Consider the following 21,866-nt stretch of genomic DNA (forward strand, 5'->3'; position numbering starts at 1 on the left):
CAACCATGCAATTGAACCTTCTCCTTCCCTGGGCCATATACCTGTGGGTGTGAGTATATTTGACATTTGGGTGGTATACTGCTTATACAGTGTGTTCGTTAAGTCATGGTGCACTTTTGACCAGTCACAGGAAAGCAACAAAAATAGAAATGTGAAATCTGCTCCAAATAAAAGAATAACTCTCTCAGTTTCATACCTATTCAGTGCAGTTCAATGTGGGCTCCATTTGTTGCCCTACACACATCCAAACGATAGTGAAGTTCTTGCCACACACGGGTAAGGACTAGAGTTGAGCGACTTTAGTCGGATCGGGTTTCATGAAACAAAATTTGCTTCAGATGAAACTGGTCCGACTAGGGCAAAAGTCAATGCTGACTTTTATTTCCCATTGACTTGCAATGGGGTCGGGTTTCGGACAAAACTCCGACTTTTTTTTGCCCTAGTCGGACCAGTTTCATCTGAAACAAATTTTGTTTCATGAAACCCGATCCGACTAAAGTCGCTCAACTCTAGTAAGGACGTCTGGTGTAACAGAGTGAATAGCGTCTGTGATTCTCTGGTTTAAGTTATTAATGTCGTTGATACGTTCAATGTACACATGTTGCTTCACATAACCCCAAAAGTAAAAGTCTAAGGGCGTCAGATCCGGGGATCGTGGTATACTTGTATGCTTTCCTGTGACTGGTCGTAAGGGCACCATGACTTTACGGACACACTGTTAATAGAATCTTTTTATTGGCTTGAGAACCAAGAAGAAAAGTGGGGTATGGGGAGTAGGTCAAAGATATCACAAAGTAGCAACATGATGCATAATTACCCTTGGCTGTAGCCATAATCTGCTCTTATTAGCCAAAAGGCACAATATTTCTTCCATTTTGGCTTATAGGAAATCAGACATGTCATTTGCTAGCCTTGTAGGACAGCATATTTAGTAACCTGAATAAAAACTGAAAATTGATTAAAAAAAAAAAAAAAACACCGTACGATATAACTGAAGAATGAACATTGTACACTCCATAGTTCCAAAAAAGGCAGCAGAACAGGTAAGGTAACTTTATTGAAGGAGGGGTACGCAGCATCCCCTGCAGATACAGTAGGGTACTCCATCAGTTAGTGTCTTGTTGAATATCACCAGTCATTCACGTGGAGCAGAGAGATCTGCGCATCAGAAACGTATAGAAGATTCCCACGTCTGGCGGCCACACACGGCGCAGGAAGAACTATTTTCCTATTCTCTGCACCACCCAGTCCTGTTGGCACAATGGGCACCGGTTGTTCTGCTTCACCCACAGGGACATGCAGCAGTTGTGGAACGAGTGATTGCATTCTCCCCATACCACTGTAAGAGAACAGAACAGTGTGTGTGAGCACGCCATTACCGATCACACACTGTGTGTGGCCTGGAGGACGGGTTTACACTCATGACCGCTTTATGGATTTGCTCTATTTCAAGCCTCAATGGCGGCAGTAATATAGAGGAGGAGCAGAGTGACACTGCGGCGGATCTGTGTTGAACAAGTCTGTATCCAGGGAAATAATCTTCAACGAAGGAAAAAAGGACGAAGAAACTAAGGAGTTCTAGGGGCAGGGGGATATACACCTCTCAGTCTACATCTGATTTCTGACCTGGAAATGTGCACTCCATTTATTACTAGAAGTGTGGGATCTATCCATGTACACATTATGCTCTTTTAAGAGACTTACCCACCAATGATAATACCTTCTTAAGAGACCAAAGAGATTAAAAGTAAAGACCCTGCTAATCCCGGCAGGGCCTGACCCTACTAACCTGACCGCGCTTCTCACAGCAAAATGGCCATAGCTAGAACAAGAGGAAAGCGTCACAACGATCTAATCCAGTGACTGGAGTTAAGGAAAAAGATCTGAGGTGCCCTGGTCTGGGGTCCAGTCTTGCCCTCTGCGGCATCTGGACCAGAGCAGTCTTCAGTTGGCATTCTTGACCTGGGATTATTGGCAGCTCTTGAGCCCACTAGGCTGCCAGGCAAGATAGGGAGGTCATCACTTCTGTGGATGGCGCATTTTGCCCGGCAGGGCAGAAAGCGAAAGAGGCAACAATGATCCCACGTCAAGAACTGAAGACTGCTCTGGTCCAGATGCCTAGACGACAAGACTGGACCCCAGACCAGGGCAACTCAAATGTATTTGCTCAATTCTAACACCAAAAGTTTTGTGCCACTTTTCTATGCCTCTTGTTCTAGCTAGGGCCGTAAGGCAGTGCAAACCTTTTTTTTCTAAGCTCTGCAAGCTATTTTTTTTAATTTAAAGACGTTCTGGGACTTTTACATTGATAGCTTATCTTTAGGATAGGGCATGAATATCTGATTGAGGAGGTGGGGTGCGACACCCGGTATCCCTGCTGATCAGCTGTTCCCGGTGCCAGCCATAAATGCTCAGTCGCAGAACTGCATAGCTGTTAGGGTGGTTTCACATTAGCGCTTTTGTGCGCAGCGTAACGTGCGCAATAGTAACGCATGCAAAAAATGCATCATGCGTTTTTTTAGGCGCATTCGTTCTTCATGGGTTAAACCCAGTGTCTACACATTTTTACGACAAAAATGCATGTTCATCAAAATGCAGGCGTGCGCATTACCATGCACACGCCTGCGTTCCCATAGACTGTAATGCTTTTTTTGCCGCATTCCGTGCACAAGCGTTTTGACAAATTTCGGTGCACCCAAAAATGCAACATGTTGCGTCTGGAGTGCAAAGGCGCACACGACTAAAAAAAAAAAAAAAAAAATCACATGCGCACGAAAACGCATACGGACATGTGCAAACGCAAGACCATGCGTCCCCCCCCCCCCCCATGTTAAAGATAGGGGCGCATGACGCATTCATGCGCCGCAAACACTGCGCACAAAACCGCTAATGTGAAACCACCCTATATGGTATAGTGGCCACAGCCCGGTACTGCACATCTGCCCCCTACTGATTCATCTAGGTGGCTGCAGCCACTATACCATTGACAGCTGTGCAGCTCAACAACTCAGCACTTCCAGCCACCACCAGAACAGCTGATCAGTGGGAGTGTCGGGGGTCGCAACCCCACCCGCACCTTACACCCGATCTGATATTGATGACCTATTCTAAAAGATAAGTCATTAATCTAAAAGTCACAGACAACCCTTTATGCTTGATTTTAGCCATTTGACACTTTTCAGTATCTCACAAAAAAAAAAAAAAAAAAAAAAAAAACTTCTTGCTGTTCATATGGTCAAGCTTTTTAAAAAAAAAAAAAAAAATCCAAGAGGCTAAAGGGTTTTCTGCCAAGAGAATATTCAATTCTTTACAATAGAAGCCAAAAAGAAGGCTAAAATAATGCACCCCAAAAAACAAGCATTTTTCATCTATTGAAAGATAAAAAAAAAAAAAAGAAAAAAAAAAATAAAATTATATATATATATATATATATATATATATATATATATATATATATATATATATATATATATATATATAACACGACTTCAGATTTCCAAAGCGCCAGAGAAATGGAGTGATCCCTGAAGCGTTTTCTGCCTGCTTTGGGTGCACTATACGCAGCATACAAGTGCTTGGTCACAGCCTGACATCTGTCCACTGTCTCACAGGATCCTCACCCAAGGATGAGCTCCAATAATGGATTCATCCGACACCTCAAGTATATGGTTAATATCTGTACTTACCACCCTCCAAAATTATTGCTTCATATTTAGACATTTAACTCAATGAATTTATGGGATTAGGTCTAAATTAAGTAACAAAAAGGGATCCATCACTGCTAGAAAAACACAATGTAACATACCCACACAGTCCTCCTGCTTGTTCTCAGCTTGGCATCGCAGGCAGGCATCTAGAAATACAGATACATAGCAGTTAAATAAGCAAGTGGAGCAGAGGCACCCAAAAAGTGACATTAAGTGGATCACATTACAAATAGTACAGGCGAATATAAGAAACTGAGAAATATGCTTCTGTCTCCACTTATGAGCCATTTCTTTCACACTATGCGTTCTGATCTCTTGAGCCACTCTGAAACCAGCCTAACTCAGTCTTGATCAAACCCAGATGGACCGCAAGGAGTGGTTACACCTCGTGCACTCAGCTATAGTGTGAGCTTTTTGACACTATTCAAAAAAACCCTCAGGGGTCAAATGTTGCACACAGCCTGGAGAGTATCCCACATAAAATCAATTAAAACATAACCTTTAGTGAACAATTAAAAGGACATAACACAAAAACATTACAAAAAAGCACTGGTTCACATGAGCACTTTTTTGTAATGTTTTTGTGTGTTATGTCCTTGTAGTGGTTCATTAAAGGTTATGTTTTAATTGACTTTATGTGGGATACTCTCTAGGCTGTGTGCAACAGAGTGGTTACACCTCCTATTATAATTTTATGGAGGGGGTGGCGGGAGAAGTGAGGAGCACAGCGTGAGCCAAGGCAGACACAAAGTTAGGCAAAGTCATGCTGCAACTGCTTTATCTCAAAACCAGTGCTGGCTTTACATCTACACAGCTCAGTAAAGCTATTCATCTCTATCATCCCCCATGCAGCTGCTGCTCCTGCAGAGAAAGAAGGGCACGAGTCCCGCAAGTCCCTTTGTTGTGGAAAGGAGACATCATAGCAGCTTGTCTTCACCCACCAGCTCAGAGAGAACTGAAAATCAGAAATGGAGTCTGCAGAGGGGATAATAATAATAATATACAGGATACATGCCATGCAATGGCCAGATCTAATGTTATTCCTCATTTACACACAGGAAAACTTATTCTGAAAAATCACCTGAAACGAGAGGTACGCCTTAAAGCTACAGTACAGACCAAAAGTTTGGACACACCTTTTCATTCAAAGCGTTTTCTTTATTTTCATGACTATGAAAATTGTAGATTCACTCTGAAGGCATCAAAACTATGAATTACATAATTAACAAAAAAGTGTGAAACAACTGAAAATATGTCTTATACTCTAGGTTCTTCAAAGTAGCCACCTTTTGCTTTGATTACTGCTTTGCCCACTCTTGACATTCTCTTGATGAGCTTCAAGTGGTAGTCACCAGAAATGGTCTTCCAACAGTCTTGAAGGAGTTCCCAGAGATGCTTAGCACTTGTTGGCCCTTTTGCCTTCACTCTGCGGTCCAGCTCACCCCAAACCATCTCAATTGGGTTCAGGTCTGGTGACTGTGGAGGCCAGGTCATCTGGCGTAGCACCCCATCACTCTCCTTCTTGGTCAAATAGCCCTTACACAGCCTGGAGGTGTGTTTGGGGTCATTGTCCTGTCAAAAAATAAATGATGGTCCAACTAAACGCAAACCGGATGGAATAACATGCAAGATGCTGTGGCAGCCATGCTGGTTGAGTATGCCTTCAATTTTGAATAAATCCCCAATAGTGTCACCAGTAAAGCACCCCCACACCATCACACCTCCTCCTCCATGCTTCACGGTGGGAACCAGGCATGTAGAGTCCATCCGTTCACCTTTTCTGCATCACACAAAGACACGGTGGTTGGAACCAAAGATCTCAAATTTGGACTCATCAAACCAAACAACTGATTTCCACTGGTCTAATGTCCATTCCTTGTGTTCTTTAGCCCAAACAAGTCTCTTCTGCTTGCTGTCTGTCTTTGCAGTGATTTCCTAGCAGCTATTTTACCATGAATGCCTGCTGCACAAAGTCTCCTCTTAACAGTTGTTGTAGAGATGTGTCTGCTGCTAGAACTCTGTGTGGCATTGACCTGGTCTCTAATCTGAGCTGCTGTTAACCTGCGATTTCTGAGGCTGGTGACTCGGATGAACTTATCCTCCGCAGCAGAGGTGACTCTTGGTCTTCCTTTCCTGGGGCGGTCCTCATGTGAGCCAATTTCTTTGTAGCGCTTGATGGTTTTTGCCACTGCACTTGTGGACACTTTCAAAGTTTTCCCAATTTTTCGGACTGACTGACCTTCATTTCTTAAAGTAATGATGGCCACTCGTTTATCTTTACTCAGCTGCTTTTTTCTTGCCATAATACAAATTCTAACAGTCTATTCAGTAGGACTATCAGCTGTGTATCCACCAGACTTCTGCACAACACAACTGATGGTCCCAACCTCATTTATAAGGCAAGAAATCCCACTTATTAAACCTGACAGGGCACACCTGTGAAGTGAAAACCATTTCTGGTGACTACCTCTTGAAGCTTATCAAGAGAATGCCAAGAGTGTGCAAAGCAGTAATCAAAGCAAAAGGTGGCTACTTTGAAGAACCTGGAATATAAGACATACTTTCAGTTGTTTCACACTTTTTTGTTAACAATATAATTGCACATGTGTTACTTCATAGTTTTGATGCCTTCAGAGTGAATCTACAATTTTCATAGTCATGAAAATAAAGAAAACTCTTTGAATAAGGTGTGTCCAAACTTTTGGTCTGTACTGTATGTGTGCACGGTGAGTAAATGGATGCAGAAATTTCTACATCTCTTGGCAGGAAAAACAAATTTTGATGCGTTTTTGCCCTGCGTTTATTTTTTAATGATATGAGTGAGGTCAATGGTGAAAAACATTGGCAAAAACACACAGAGAATTGACACGCTGCATATTATTTTCAGCACCAAATCTGCAAGTCAAAAATACGCATCGTGCACATAGCATGTCAGGTTTCTCATTCCCTTTGGTGGCATCAGGATTAATTCAGGTTTTGCTAGCAAATCTGAAACGTGTACACAAGCCCCAATGCTGAGGTCTGAGAAACTAAAGCTTTGTTCACACTTTTTTTTTTTTTTTTTTAACAGAAACCATCAAATCAGGGTCAATCCACCGTTTTTACCCCTTTCCTCTAAGTGCATGGGCTACATTAGAAAAAAAATATTTTATGCACTGACATTGTGATTTTCATGCCAATCAAGTAGAGTTGAGCAAGTCAATTCACAGCAGCCCGGTATTCCAAGGTTACCAGACGGCAGCCCTGCAATCTGTCTAACGGCACCTTTTGATTAGTTGTGAGGGGCTACAAATCAGTAGAGGTGCCAGCAGATCGCAGGTAGCAATTTCATGATTTGTAGTCTGCATTTATCATCACATTCCCCATCTCTAAATTTTCAGTTGTCTCCGAGCTGGTGGAGACTTATAACGTCTCCTATACACAGCACACAAACTTAAAGGGAACCTGTCAGCAGGATTGTGCACAGTCACCTACAGACAGTGTCAGGTCAGCGCCATTATACTGATTACAATGATACCTGGGTGATGAAATCCATCTTGTGGTTGTTGTTTAATCTTTATTTTCAGCTTTGAGTTAATGATATTCTCGTGCTCTGGGGTGGGCTGTGGGGGTCTTCATGTGGTGCTCTGATTAGGTATTCAGACTGCAGACAGGTCACTGATCCCTCACAGATCTGCCCCCTAGTATACATAATGAATCTGTACATACTGAAGAAAACCCTTCGGCAGGCAGGTGCCAGCCGTGACACTTGCGCTGCAGCATAATCGCATGATTAGCGTCCAGCTAACAACTATTCTTGATGTTATTGAGCAAGAAAAAAAAATTAAAGTGGCGCCTGCGCAGTAGCAACTGTCGGGTGTGTATAGACAACAAATAGCTGCTATTGCGCAGGAGGCGCCATCTTGCTGGAGGTAAAAACAAAATTCCTTCTTCAAGATGGCACTGTACACGCCTGCGCAGTAGCAGGTCTCGGAGATCACCTCTATATACACCGATAGCTGCTACTGTGCAGGTGCCATTTTCAAATTGATTTTTTTTTTTTTTATTTACTTTCTCAATATCATCAAGAATAGTTATTAACTGCATAGTAAACGTGATTATGCTGCAGTGCAGGTGTCATGGCTGGCGCCTGCAGAGGGTTTTTCTTCATGTACATACATTCATTATGTATACTAGGGGGCAGGTCAGTGAGGGATCAGTGACCTGTCTGCAGTCTGAATACCTAATCAGAGCACCACATGAAGACCCCACAGGCCGCCCCGGAGCACGAGAATATCATTAACTTAAAACTGAATATAAAAAAATTACACAACAACCACAAGACGGATTTCATCACCCAAGGAATCATTGCAATCAGTATAACGGCGCCGACCTGACACTGTGTGTAGGTGACTGTGCACAATCCTGCTGACAGGTTCTCTTTAAGAACGCTAATATAAAATTCCAAATGGCCCTTGGCACAAAAAAGGTTACCCACCCCCGGTTTAAAAAAATAGAAAGAACACAGCTTAAAAGGGAATCTGTCACCCTTTTTTTGGAGTACGAGCTGCCGGCACCGACATCAGGGGCTTATCTACAGCATGCTGTAGATAAGCCCCCCGCGGTGTAACCTGAAAGATAAGAAAAAAAGAGTTAGATTACACTCACCGGGGGAGGGGGCGGTCCGGTCTTGGTCCGATGGGTGTTGCGGTCCGGCGGCTCCCATTTTCATACGAATCCATCCTCTTCTTCCCTTCCTATCATGGCTGTTGAGGGCAGAGCAGAATACTGCAGTGCGCAGGCGCCAGACCTCTCCCGACACCTGCACACTGCAGGACTCTGCTCTCAACAGGGCAGAGTAGTGCGCCTGCGCTGGAGCCACGACAGGAAGGGAAGAAGACGACGGCATCGTATGAAGATGGGAGGCACCGGACCAGATGGCGACACCCATCAGACCGGACCGCCCCCCCCCCGGTGAGTATAATCTAACTCGTTTTTCTTATCTTTTACGTTACATCGGGGGCTTATCTACAGCGTTACACAATGCTGTAGATAAGCCCCTGATGGCGGTGCCAGCAGCTCGTACTCCAAAAAAAGGGTGACAGATTCCCTTTAAATGCCCTGTAGAAGTAAAGACAAATACTAGTAAGTGTATACAACCCGTGTTCAGAATGTTTTGCTGAGTTGATACAATCAAGATCAGGAAGAAGAAAAAAAAAAAATCTGTGTTTTCTTCCACGCTTTTAAGTCAGGAAAAAAAAAAAAAAAAAAGACCGCACCACAAACGTTAGAAATTACCACTGCGGTTTTCCTGCTACAGCTGGTGTTTTACATGCAGGAAAAAAAAAAACCCATCAAGAACTCTCGTGTGAACATGCTCCATTACGTTTCTTATAGTTGCTCGCACTAAGGTGTTCATCTATGCAAACGTTGTTGGAAGGGCAGTGACCATTTCTAGGGGTGGTCTAGAGTCAGATCAGGAGCACAGCGCTCCTCTGCCTCCCGGCTGCTGCACTTCTAATGGCGGACAGTTCAGGGCAGAGACATTGCTGCATGACTGTTCAAACTAAGGCTGGTTTCACATTTGCGTTTTTTAGCGCTGGAAAAAAACGCATACGTGCGCATGCGATTTTTCCCCTATATTTAACATGGGTGCGCATACATGCGCGCTTGTAAGCGCATGTATGCGATTTTCATGCGCTGCGTTTTTTTGGGGTGTGCGTTGGTATTTTCCAGACGCTGCATGTTGCATTTTTTGGCCCTGGAAAAAAGCGCATGCGCACGTATGCGCACGTTTTGCGCTAAAAATGGCCATTATAGCCTATGGATGCGCATACGTGCGCACTGGCATGCGCAGGTATGCGATTTTTTAGCGCTGCGTTTTTTGGGTGGTGTCCACTTTTTATCCTAGTTAGAATCTTCTAAAGTCAAAAAAAAAAAAGTCTATATAAAGGAGGTGCCTGCCAAAACTCTGCCACTACTACACTGAGAGACTGAAGAGCAGACAGTCAACCAAGAACCCATTATATCAGCGAAGAATGTGAGTATATTACATTATATGCCTGTCCTTTTAAATTATGTATGTACTAATGATTTTTATTATTTTTACATGCAGTATGTCTTCAGAATCAGAGTATTCCCCATCGCGGCAGGAATTGGCGCAAGCAGACCGTGAGGTGATTATTTTCGTGCATCTGGTAAGTATATCTGCTGCTTCTCCAAATCTCTTACGTTTTTTTCAACTTTCTTAAGACATCGTCATCATCATCTGCGGACGGCACTAGTGAGGGCGAAGAGCAGGAGCAGCGAAGCCAAGTCCCGGTGGTGATACGGAATGTAAGTATCAAATGATTTGTAATGTTCTTTATTTTTTATCTTCTATTTTTACTCATTTTTTTGTTTCTTTTTTTGTAACTTTTTATTCAATTTAAATTTGATTATTCTAATGAATGTGTTTTGTCTAGGTTCCACAACGGGATGAAGACGTCTACCTGGATAATGAGCAGCTCATCAGCCTGGTCCAGGAGCGTTCGCCGTTGTGGGACAGCCGTGACCGGCTGTACAAGGACAATGTGGTGACCCGGCGGCTATGGAATGAGGTGGCCGCAGCGTTGATGGATGGCTGGGACAGCGCCACAGCATCCTCCAAAAAGGCGTTTAGTGAGTATTTCCCTGCTCTGTATTGTGCCGCAGTGACTGTTGTCCTTGACGGCACTGTTGGGTTTCGTGCTAGGTGTATTCTAGCAGGAAACCCAACAGTGTCATCGGGGTCTACAGTGACTGCTTTGAGTATTGTATTGCTACATTGTGCCGCAGTGACTGTTGTCGTTGACGGCACTGTTGGGTTTCGTGCTAGGCGTATTCTAGCAGGAAACCCAACAGTGTCATCGGGGTCTACAGTGACTGCTTTGAGTATTGTATTGCTACATTGTGCCGCAGTGACTGTTGTCCTTGACGGCACTGTTGGGTTTCGTGCTAGGCGTATTCTAGCATGAAACCCAACAGTTTCATCGGGGTCTACAGTGACTGCTTTGAGTATTGTATTGCTAGATTGTGCCGCAGTGACTGTTGTCCTTGACGGCACTGTTGGGTTTCGTGCTAGACGTATTCTAGCAGGAAACCCAACAGTTTCATCGGGGTCTACAGTGACTGCTTTGAGTATTGTATTGCTAGATTGTGCCGCAGTGACTGTTGTCCTTGACGGCACTGTTGGGTTTCGTGCTAGGCGTATTCTAGCAGGAAACCCAACAGTTTCATCGGGGTCTACAGTGACTGCTCTGAGTATTGTATTGCTACATTGTGCCGCAGTGACTGTTGTCCTTGACGGCACTGTTGGGTTTCGTGCTAGGCGTATTCTAGCAGGAAACCCAACAGTGTCATCGGTGTCTACAGTGACTGCTTTGAGTATTGTATTGCTACATTGTGCCGCAGTGACTGTTGTCCTTGACGGCACTGTTGGGTTTCGTGCTTGGCGTATTCTAGCAGGAAACCCAACAGTGTCATCGGGGTCTACAGTGACTGCTTTGAGTATTGTATTGCTACATTGTGCCGCAGTGACTGTTGTCCTTGACGGCACTGTTTTTTTTTTATCAACAGTGGACAAAGTCTGAACACGTTGGCGTTCGATCAAGGACCGCTTCAACAGTGATGTTCGTGCTGAGGGCCAGGTTCGCAGTGGATCTGCGTCAAGGACCAGAACTAGATACCGTCACTATCACGCGTTGCAGTTCCTAAGACCGGTCCTTGCCACAAGATCGTAAGTATTATACATTTTGGGTTTTTATTTTTATTAATCTGTGTTTTTCTAATCCACAGCTGATGCTTCTTGTAAAGGCATGGTAGTAATGATTTTCCTTTCTTCCACAGCACCTGGAGCAGCACCCTGCAACCTGGCCCTGGAGCGGTCCTTCCTCGGACGTCCTCTGACCCGTCCCAGCCATCCGACAGCCAGGAAGCACCTTGCAGGTCAGCCACACACACAGCTGGTGACCAGGAAGCTGGGCCATCAGGTGTTCCCCTGTCCCAGGTCTCTGCCACTGGTTATGCGGGCACTACCCGCCAGCGGCAGAGGGCCTTGGACAGGAATGTCTTGCCCGAGTTTATGCATTTGAGCGAGACATTTAATTCCAGCCTCAAGTCACTGTCCGACAGAGTTGAAAGCGGTTTTGCACTCATGGAACGTGGTTTTAACCACTTTGAACACCGCTTCAATTCTGTAGAACAGCGCCTTGACCGTCTGGAGGCCGACCTCAACAGACCAGCACACCATTTTTTTAGTAAGATTGAAAAGGGCATGGCGGAACACCTTAGTCCTGATCAACAGCTGAATGTGCTGCAGGCCTGCAACAATGCTTTCTTGCAGGCTATGCAGCATAATCGGTACGGTCAGCAGTCAGTGGTGTCCTTTCCACCTGTGCCACCATTGACTCGCTTCACCTCACTACCGACTTGTGCTGCATACTACTGCACGGACACCTCTATTCAAAGCCAGGACACCCACCGTTACACCACCACAAGTCTGAGTGCAGCTGGTCACTTCACCGACACCACCATGGCAAGCGCTGCTCCTGTCTGGAGCACCACCGCCAATCCCATGCATGCGTGGAGCTCAGCCACCACTAGGCAAACATGGAACAGCCCTGCCGCTACAACAACATGTAGTAGCCCTGCCACCACCACTCTGCAAACCTGGGCCATCACTGCCGCCACCAGTCCTCCTGCAAGGACGAGCACTGACAACGAAGAGCAGCATCAGCCACCTCAGCAGCAGCAGCCAACTCAGCAGCAGCAACCACCTCAGCAGCAGCAGCAGCAACCACCTCAGCAGCAGCAGCAGCAACCACCTCAGCAGCAGCAGCAACCACCTCAGCAGCAACCACCTCAGCAGCAACCACCTCAGCAGCAGCAGCAGCAGCAACCACCTCAGCAGCAGCAGCAGCAACCACCTCAGCAGCAGCAGCAGCAACCACCTCAGCAGCAGCAGCAGCAACCACCTCAGCAGCAGCAGCAGCAACCACCTCAGCAGCAGCAGCAGCCGCCACCTCAGCAGCAGCCACCTCAGCAGCAGCAGCAGCCGCCACCTCAGCAGCAGCCACCTCAGCAGCAGCAGCAGCCACCTCAGCAGCAGCAGCAGCCACCTCAGCAGCAGCAGCAGCCACCTCAGCAGCAGCAGCAGCCACCTCAGCAGCAGCAGCCATACCAGCAGACGGGGGACCTACATTCCATATTTGCCCCTACTTCAAGGCGAAATCAATCAAGGCGGGCATTGGGCCAAAGTCGGTCCAGGCACACAAGCCTACGGCGACATGCCATTACAACTAATGTAACTGAACAGATTTCCTCTCCTACAAGTGTTCCAAGTTTAATTCCCTTAACTGGACTACCTTCCCCCACAAGTTTTGTTGCCCCTTCCCCTCAAACACCGTCTTCAACTGCAAGTGTTGCATATTCCCTGCACACCCCCAAATTGAAACCATCTGCCCCCAAACGCCGTAAAAAATAATTTTTAGTTTTTTTTTTGTGATAAAAAATAAATTAACATTTGTGGTTCACCATTAATAAGTTTCATTAATGTTGTTTGCGCCGCTCACACACACTGATGGGTAAATACATGTTAAAAACCAACCCAAGGGCTAGTATAGTCATATGTGAAATAACATGGACTAGTATAGTCATTCCAAGGCCTAGTGTAATAACTCTAGTTTTACCAAATAGAATCTGGTTTCATGAAAAACAAATTGTTGAAACTTGTCTAAAAAATAAGTTTCTTTCTAGTTTCAACAGTTTGTTTTTTGTGAAACAAGATGCTAGTTGTTAAAAATGCTAGTTGTTAAAAATCGAGTTATTACAGTAGGCCGTGGTATTTCACATATTACTATACTACTAGCCCCAAGGCCTACTATACTCATATTTGAAATACCACGGCCTAGTATAGTCATTCCAAGGCCTAGTGTAATAACTCTAGTTTTACCAAATAGAATCTGGTTTCATGAAAAACAAACTGTTGAAACTTGTCTAAAAAATAAGTTTCTTTCTAGTTTCAACAGTTTATTTTTTGTGAAACAAGATGCTAGTTGTTAAAAATGCTAGTTGTTAAAAATCGAGTTATTACAGTAGGCCGTGGTATTTCACATATTACTATACTACTAGCCCCAAGGCCTAGTATAGTCATTCCAAGGCCTAGTGTAATAACTCTAGTTTTACCAAATAGAATCTGGTTTCATGAAAAACAAATTGTTGAAACTTGTCTAAAAAATAAGTTTCTTTCTAGTTTCACCACTTTGTTTTTTGTGAAACAAGATGCTAGTTGTTAAAAATCGAGTTATTACAGTAGGCCTTGGTATGACTATACTAGGCCGTGGTATTTCACATATGACTATACTACTAGCCCCAAGGCCTACTATACTCATATTTGAAATACCACGGCCTAGTATAGTCATTCCAAGGCCTAGTGTAATAACTTGTAATGGAGCAGATTACATGAGCAGATTACATTCATCCACTCAATGCTGACTTGTATTCCCCATGGACTTTCATTGGGGTTGGGTTTTGAGGGTTGTGTTTTGAGAAAATCACATACTTTGTTTTAAACTAGTTGCACAATTTTCTCTTGAAAAAAATGGTTTCCTGATTCATGGCCTGCAGCTTTGCTCATTCCAATATATTTCACGCAGACTAGCAATGCTGCATTTTAACTCGTATGTGTATTTACCTGCCCAGGTGTGTGAACATAACAAAATTCAGTTATACATGGGAAGTTTTTTAATTAATTGGAGTTTAAAAAATATAGTGCACTCAGTAATGGTATCAAATAACGATTTTTATTACCATAAACAACAACATTACACCATTTCATCTTGCCAGTGCACCCGTCCTACATCAGAAATAAAGTAGGCCGCAAATTTGTCCCTCATTTGGCCAACTTCAACGGATGACCTGAGAGTGTGCTGAGTGAATTCAGGCAATGGGTTAGGAGCATCATCGTCCAGTTCAAAGGTCGGGTGCTCTTTAGCCATCACAAAGTTATGTAGAACCACACAGGCCTTCACCACCTCATCCACTGTTTCAAGTTTAAGATTAATGGCCGTGCCCAGAATTCGCCATCTGGAAACAAGAATCCCAAAAGCACACTCGACAGTTCTTCTGGCCCTGGTCAGCCTGTAATTAAATATTTTTTTGGTGTGGTCCAAGTCCCGGCTGGAGTAGGGTTTCAGTAAGTTTCCGCACATTTGAAAAGCCTCATCGCCAACCATTACAAAGGGCAGTGGCGGAGCTTCGGTGTGAGGAAGAGGCCGTGGCATAGGGAAATTAAATTGGTTGCCATACAACCCCCGGCCAATGTCTGAGTTTTTAAAAGCCTGCGAGTCATTACCACGGCCAAATGCTCCAATGTCCACTGCTACAAACATACATCCGGCATCCGCAATCGCAATGAGTACTATTGAAAAGTACTTTTTGTAATTATAGTACTCAGATCCCGTTCTTTGGGGTTTGATGATCCGTATGTGTTTCCCATCAACAGCTCCCAAACAGTTGGGAAAATTGCATACTGTCCAGAATTTGTCAGCAATTTCCATCCACTTTTCAGCGGTGGGCAGGGGCATAAATTCTGGGCAAAGAACATTCCAGAGAGCCCGGCAGGTGTCAGCAACAATTCCAGACAAGGTAGAGATTCCAATACGGTACTGGAAGTGTAGTGAAGATAGGGTTTCTCCAGTCGCCAGGAATCTGTGAACAGACAAAGAAGTAAAATTAATATTTATGTATATTATTTTTAAAAACTATAAAAAAAAATATTAGTACATTCACGAAAACTAATTACCCACGGTTTTGAATACTAAATTTACAAAAAAAAACATCAGACCACACCCCTTTGTTTTTAAAACATACCGTAATGTCACCAGTAGCCGTTCCTCAGGAGGAATCGCACGACGGAGCTGTGTGTCCTGTCTCCGGATGGATTGTTGGACACGAGCAAGCAAATCCATGAAACTTTCGTGGGACATCCGGATATAATCAGTAAATTTCTCCGGGTTTGCACGTAGCTCGCTGTAGAGGGTGTGGTATGCCCCACGGCTCTCCCGGAGTTCAACAATCGGATGTATCCACATACGCCGCCGTCTTCGCTGCCTCTCTCTCTTCCTTTGTTCATGGCAAGCAACTGCATACGCCTGAGCCATCGCGATGTCCAAATCCAAGTTGAAGTGAAAACTCTTCCAGCGCAGATCCATGGTCACGAGAAGAATCAAGCAAATGTGAAGAATACTGTAGACAGGGTCTATATATTAACATACCACACCCACAATGAAGTCCCATTGGTCTTGTGTGTTGTTGAATGGTTGTTTTTTCTTTTTTGTGGGGTTTTTCCAAAATCTGTAAAAAAACGCAAACGCACAAAAAACGCATACAAACGCGCAGAAACGCTGCGTTTTTTTCCTGCATGCGCATTAAAATGCTGGAAAAAAACGCAGCGTTTGTATGCATTTGTATGCGTTTTTTTAATGCGTTTTTTTGCGGGAAAAACGCGCTGCAAAAAAAAGCAAGTGTGAAACTAGCCTAAGCGCTCTCTGACGCTGCAGAATTAACCTTTTGTCTGCAGCACGGGAACTGAAGCTAGTCTGATCCAGCTTCAAAACAGCGTAAAACAGAGCATGCTCCCTGTCTAAGCAAGTCACTATTCAGACAGCAGCGGTGGCCGGTAACTCAGGCAACAGGCTGGAAACTACAGAAATAAAAATACCTTCTTCGTGAGAAAGGAGAACATCTATTTATATAATTGCCTTGTAATGTTTTCATTTCCTGTTCGGTCCAGATGTCACCGCATCCCAGAATTCCATGCGGAGCAAGTTCACCGACCGCCATATTGGGACCCACAAGTGATAGGTGTCTCAATATGGAAACTGCTGCTAGTACCAACCTATCGCGCGCTACCATCAGCGGAGCACCGTTGCACCACACACACACACACACACACACAGCCTCTTGCGCGGTACCACCTGCAGAACACTGTCGCACTGCGTGAATTCCTCGCAGGCGCAGTGAATAATTCGGCTGATCCCGGCGGCAGATGCGCGACGTGTCTACATGCAGAGGAAGCCGGTCACATTAAGGGGGTTTTCCCACAAACGAAAGTACATATTAAAAACTGTGTGTCTGACCGTGTATGGAGCATACCACATCTCCTGGGCAGGGGAGGAAGCAAAAGACAATACTGACATTACAGCAGAGGATCACAGAGGATTCATTTTGTGAGGTAAAATATTTCACCGTTTTTAAACAATATTTTACCTCACAAAACATGTCCTCTGCGATCTCCTGCTGTAATGTCAGTATTGTCTTTTACTTCCCCCCCTGCCCTGGAGCCGTGGTATGCTCTGTACACAGTCAGATACAGGGGTGAGAGAGACAGAGCACAGGGGGAGACAGCTCAAAAGGGACAGCACAAGAGGGGAGAACACAGCACAGGAAGGAGAGAGACAGCAGACAAGGGGGATAGCACATGGGGTAGACAGGTCAAATAAGAGAGCACAGACGGGAGAAATCAGAACATGGGGAAAGAGAGAGTGGATAGGTGGGTCATGGAAAAAAAAAAAAAAAAAAAAAAAAGTGTATTAACCTGCAGATAAGTGGTCAATCAGCAGGTTAACTGCGTTCTGAAGCTACCCAGCTGCGGCACTGAAAAGCTCAGATACTGGGAGGAAGTGACCTTGGTTCTCCCCTGCAGCCTCCGGCTTTCAGTCAGAGGCGCAGCTTCAATCACCAACTTGTATACAGTTAAGCGGCAGCTGTAACTACACCCTGATACTGACTGACAGCTGGCTCATCAGTGCAGTGCTGTCAGTCAGTGCCCGGGATTAGTTACAGCCGCCATTCTATGTACTGGGCAGTGACTGACGCCACGGCTCTATGACTGAAAGCTGAAGTGAGGGATAAAGTGCAATTCCTCCTGGCAGCGGGGCTCTCAGCGCAGGCACCGGGCAGGTTCAGAACACCATTAACCTCATATCTGCAGGCTAATAGTTTTTTTTTTTTTTCCACATGACAGGCTCCCTTTAAGAGGTATTGGCCATTACTCAGACAGCTCCTTCTCATTTGCTACAAAATGTTAATTTAAAACAGCCTGTCCTCCCCTTATTTCAGCTCCGCCAGGACTCTCGTGACGTTTTGTCACTTAGGCCCTGCAGCCAATCACTCACTCTTCCTTTGGATGAAATGGACACTGGGAAGAAGTGAGGGGCGCCGCTCTCTGAAGGCCAATAACGACCAAAAGGAAGAGAGTGACGGGCTGCTGACTGCCGTCCACGTGAGCCCAGACGCACTGCTTGCAGGAGCGGCAACGGAGGGGAGTACAGGCTTATTTTACACCAAGGAATACAGAAATTGAGAAGGCGCTGTCTGACTAGTGGACAACTCCTTTAAAGGGAATCTGTCCCCCCTTTTTTGAGATATCACATAATGATATCATTCAATTGGGTGTCACATAAGGATTCTCTTCGTACTTTTGCTTCCCCCTGACCCCGCACCTTTCATGCATAAATACCTTGTTTATATCGGTTCAGATGTATGTAAACTGCCACGGTCCGCTGGGCGGGGCTTATTCACCTGCTCCCCCCCCTCCCTGTCTTGCTCTACACAAGAAGAAATGCGTAGAGCAAGACAGGGAGGGGGGGAGCAGGTGAATAAGCCCCGCCCAGCGGACCGTGGCAGTTTACATACATCTGAACCGATATAAACAAGGTATTTATACATGAAAGGTGCGGGGTCAGGGGGAAGCAAAAGTACGAAGAGAATCCTTATGGGACACCCAATTGAATGATATTATATGATATCTCAGAAAAGGGGGGACAGATTCCCTTTAAGGCTCCAAGTAGCACTTCAGAAGTTCTCCAGCCGCCACTCACACGTCCCCAGTCAGGTCATTTTAGGAATAAGATCTGCTGTACCAGGGGGCCGGACACAACAGAAGGGGCAATGGTTATTGGGAGGTCTATTATTTAGGGAAAAAAGGGTTTTTTGGAACCATACTAGCCCCCATAGTAATGGCTGGATCCTTCTGCTTCCATTTTCCACAACAGATCACTTGTCCGAGGGTCGCTGTGATCAGGGTCTGCGCCCCCTACACTATGGATCAGTGATGATGATGTTGCTGCGGGGGGCTGGCATGAGGCAGGGGCACAGATGGGCATCATGGCCAGGCACTGGGCACAGAGCTGCACTACCAGTGTGACCTGTGCCCGCAGCCCCGGAGAACCGCACATGTGCTGCAGTACTGCGGTACATTGCAGGCGTTTGTCCTGGGGCAGCACTGGCGCACATCTGCCGCATCACACACGATACGCCAACCACCGCGTTACCGCAGGGCCGGATCCCCTCGTTCTCACCCATGACCTGCACCCGGCAGATGGCGCACGTGTCGCACTCCACGTCCCAGCTCCACATCGCCACCGCGTTCCATTTCTTCAGAGAAAACATCTTGACACTCGGCCGGGTGAGCTCCGCCCGCCGATCGGCCATACCGGTAAGAGGCGTAGAGCGATCTGCCCTATTGAACGGCGAGGTCACAGGTGATGACCAATCAGCGAAGAGGAATGTCAAGAACCGGAACCCTTAACGGAGAGAACGACCAATCAGGTAACAGGAGCGTGCGGCATTGCCATAAAGGTTCAATGACGACGGAAGCCGGTGACGTCAGTGTCAGGGGAGAGCGGAGGGATGTGATTACAGGGGAAGGCCAGCAGGGGGGAGCGCAAGTTAAGAAACTGAAGATAGAAAAAGTTCTGAAAACTTTTACTTCATTGTTCTGTGTGTGTCCTGGAGGGGCAGATGGGGGAGGGGCACATTTTTATTTTTCCACTGATATTTTCTGTAGTTTTTTCTATGCCCTTCAAGCATGTGCTTGATCTGATGAGTTTTGTCATTTACGAACATTTCAGTCTGTAAATACTTGTAAACATCCAACTTTTATGGAAATCATCATCACCGATCTTAGGTTATTGTAACTCTTGTAAGGGACGTACTAAAAAGAATAAAGAAAAGGAATAAAGAAAAAGACTGAACATAGTAACTTATAGGTCGAAAGACATGGAGAGGTATTACAGATTTCTTATGCATCGTGGATATGAAATAAACATGAATTATATGTAGATAATAGAGGAATGGACACTTATCCCATATAAACAGGAGTGTATTATATTCCCTGTGCTTTATAGGTGGGGAATGAGCATGGAATATATGTAGATAATAGAGGAACGAGCACATATCCCATATATACAGGTGTATATTATATTCCCTGAGCTTTATAGGTGGGATATGTGCTCATTCGTCTATTATCTACATATATTCCATGCTCATTCCCCACCTATAAAGCTCAGGGAATATAATATACACCTGTATATATGGGATATGTGCTCATTCCCCTATTATCTACATATATTCCATGCTCATTCCCCACCTATAAAGCTCAGGGAATATAATATACACCTGTATATATGGGATATGTGCTCATTCGTCTATTATCTACATATATTCCATGCTCATTCCCCACCTATAAAGCTCAGGGAATATAATATACACCTGTATATATGAGGTATGTGATCATTCCTCTGTTATCTACATATATTCCATGCTCATTCCCCACCTATAAAGCTCAGGGAATATAATATACACCTGTATATATGGGATATGTGCTCATTCCTCTGTTATCTACATATATTCCATGCTCATTCCCCACCTATAAAGCTCAGGGAATATAATATACACCTGTATATATGGGATATGTGCTCATTCCTCTATTATCTACATATATTCCATGCTCATTCCCCACCTATAAAGCTCAGGGAATATAATATACACCTGTATATATGGGATATGTGCTCATTCCTCTATTATCTACATAAATTACATGTTCATTCTCCACCTATAAAGCTCAGGGAATATAATATACACCTGTATATATGGGTATGTGCTCATTCCTCTATTATCTACATATATTCCATGTTCATTCCCCACCTATAAAGCTCAGGGAATATAATATACACCTGTATATATGGGATATGTGCTCATTCCTCTATTATCTACATATATTCCATGTTCATTCCCCACCTATAAAGCTCAGGGAATATAATATACACCTGTATATATGGGATATGTGCTCATTCCTCTATTATCTACATATATTCCATGCTCATTCCCCACCTATAAAGCTCAGGGAATATAATATACACCTGTATATATGGGATATGTGCTCATTCCTCTATTATCTACATATATTCCATGCTCATTCCCCACCTATAAAGCTCAGGGAATATAATATACACCTGTATATATGGGATATGTGCTCATTCCTCTGTTATCTACATATATTCCATGCTCATTCCCCACCTATAAAGCTCAGGGAATATAATATACACCTGTATATATGGGATATGTGCTCATTCCTCTATTATCTACATAAATTACATGTTCATTCTCCACCTATAAAGCTCAGGGAATATAATATACACCTGTATATATGGGATATGTGCTCATTCCTCTATTATCTACATATATTCCATGCTCATTCCCCACCTATAAAGCTCAGGGAATATAATATACACCTGTATATATGGGATATGTGCTCATTCCTCTGTTATCTACATATATTCCATGCTCATTCCCCACCTATAAAGCTCAGGGAATATAATATACACCTGAATATATGGGATATGTGCTCATTCCTCTATTATCTACATATATTCCATGTTCATTCCCCACCTATAAAGCTCAGGAAATATAATATACACCTGTATATATGGGATATGTGCTTATTTCTCTATTATCTACATATATTCCATGCTCATTCCCCACCTATAAAGCTCAGGGAATATAATATACACCTGTATATATGGGATATGTGCTCATTCCTCTATTATCTACATAAATTACATGTTCATTCTCCACCTATAAAGCTCAGGGAATATAATATACACCTGTATATATGGGATATGTGCTCATTCCTCTATTATCTACATAAATTACATGTTCATTCCCCACCTATAAAGCTCAGGGAATATAATATACATCTGTATATATGGGATATGTGCTCATTCCTCTATTATCTACATATATTCCATGCTCATTCCCCACCTATAAAGCTCAGGGAATATAATATACACCTGTATATATGGGATATGTGCTCATTCC

General features: G+C 44.3%; 1 protein-coding gene across 1 annotated transcript; it reads right to left on the bottom strand.

Moving 5' to 3' along the window:
* Nucleotides 1-1,038: 1,038 nt before the first annotated feature.
* RNF7 (ring finger protein 7) lies at nt 1,039-19,273 on the bottom strand. Its single transcript, XM_073576601.1, has 3 exons — nt 19,067-19,273; nt 3,806-3,853; nt 1,039-1,339 (listed from the first exon to the last, which is right to left on the bottom strand). The coding sequence occupies exons 1-3, from the start codon at nt 19,197-19,199 to the stop codon at nt 1,221-1,223; spliced, it is 300 nt and encodes a 99-aa protein (XP_073432702.1). The 5' UTR covers nt 19,200-19,273; the 3' UTR covers nt 1,039-1,220.
* Between the last annotated feature and the right edge of the window lie 2,593 nt (nt 19,274-21,866).

Source organism: Dendrobates tinctorius, unplaced genomic scaffold, assembly GCF_039654945.1.
Source record: "Dendrobates tinctorius isolate UK_male_01 unplaced genomic scaffold, ASM3965494v1 ptg000049l, whole genome shotgun sequence".
In the NCBI taxonomy this organism is placed as follows: domain Eukaryota; kingdom Metazoa; phylum Chordata; class Amphibia; order Anura; family Dendrobatidae; genus Dendrobates; species Dendrobates tinctorius.

Excerpts from the sequence above, each read along its gene's own strand:
- RNF7 (XM_073576601.1), bottom strand. The coding sequence starts at position 19,199 with ATGGCCGATCGGCGGGCGGAGCTCACCCGGCCGAGTGTCAAGATGTTT. Across the intron at positions 3,854-19,066 it reads CTGCCGGGTGCAGGTCATGG|ATGCCTGCCTGCGATGCCAA; the intron begins GTGAGAACGAGG and ends CTGTATTTCTAG. Across the intron at positions 1,340-3,805 it reads CAAGCAGGAGGACTGTGTGG|TGGTATGGGGAGAATGCAAT; the intron begins GTATGTTACATT and ends GTTCTCTTACAG.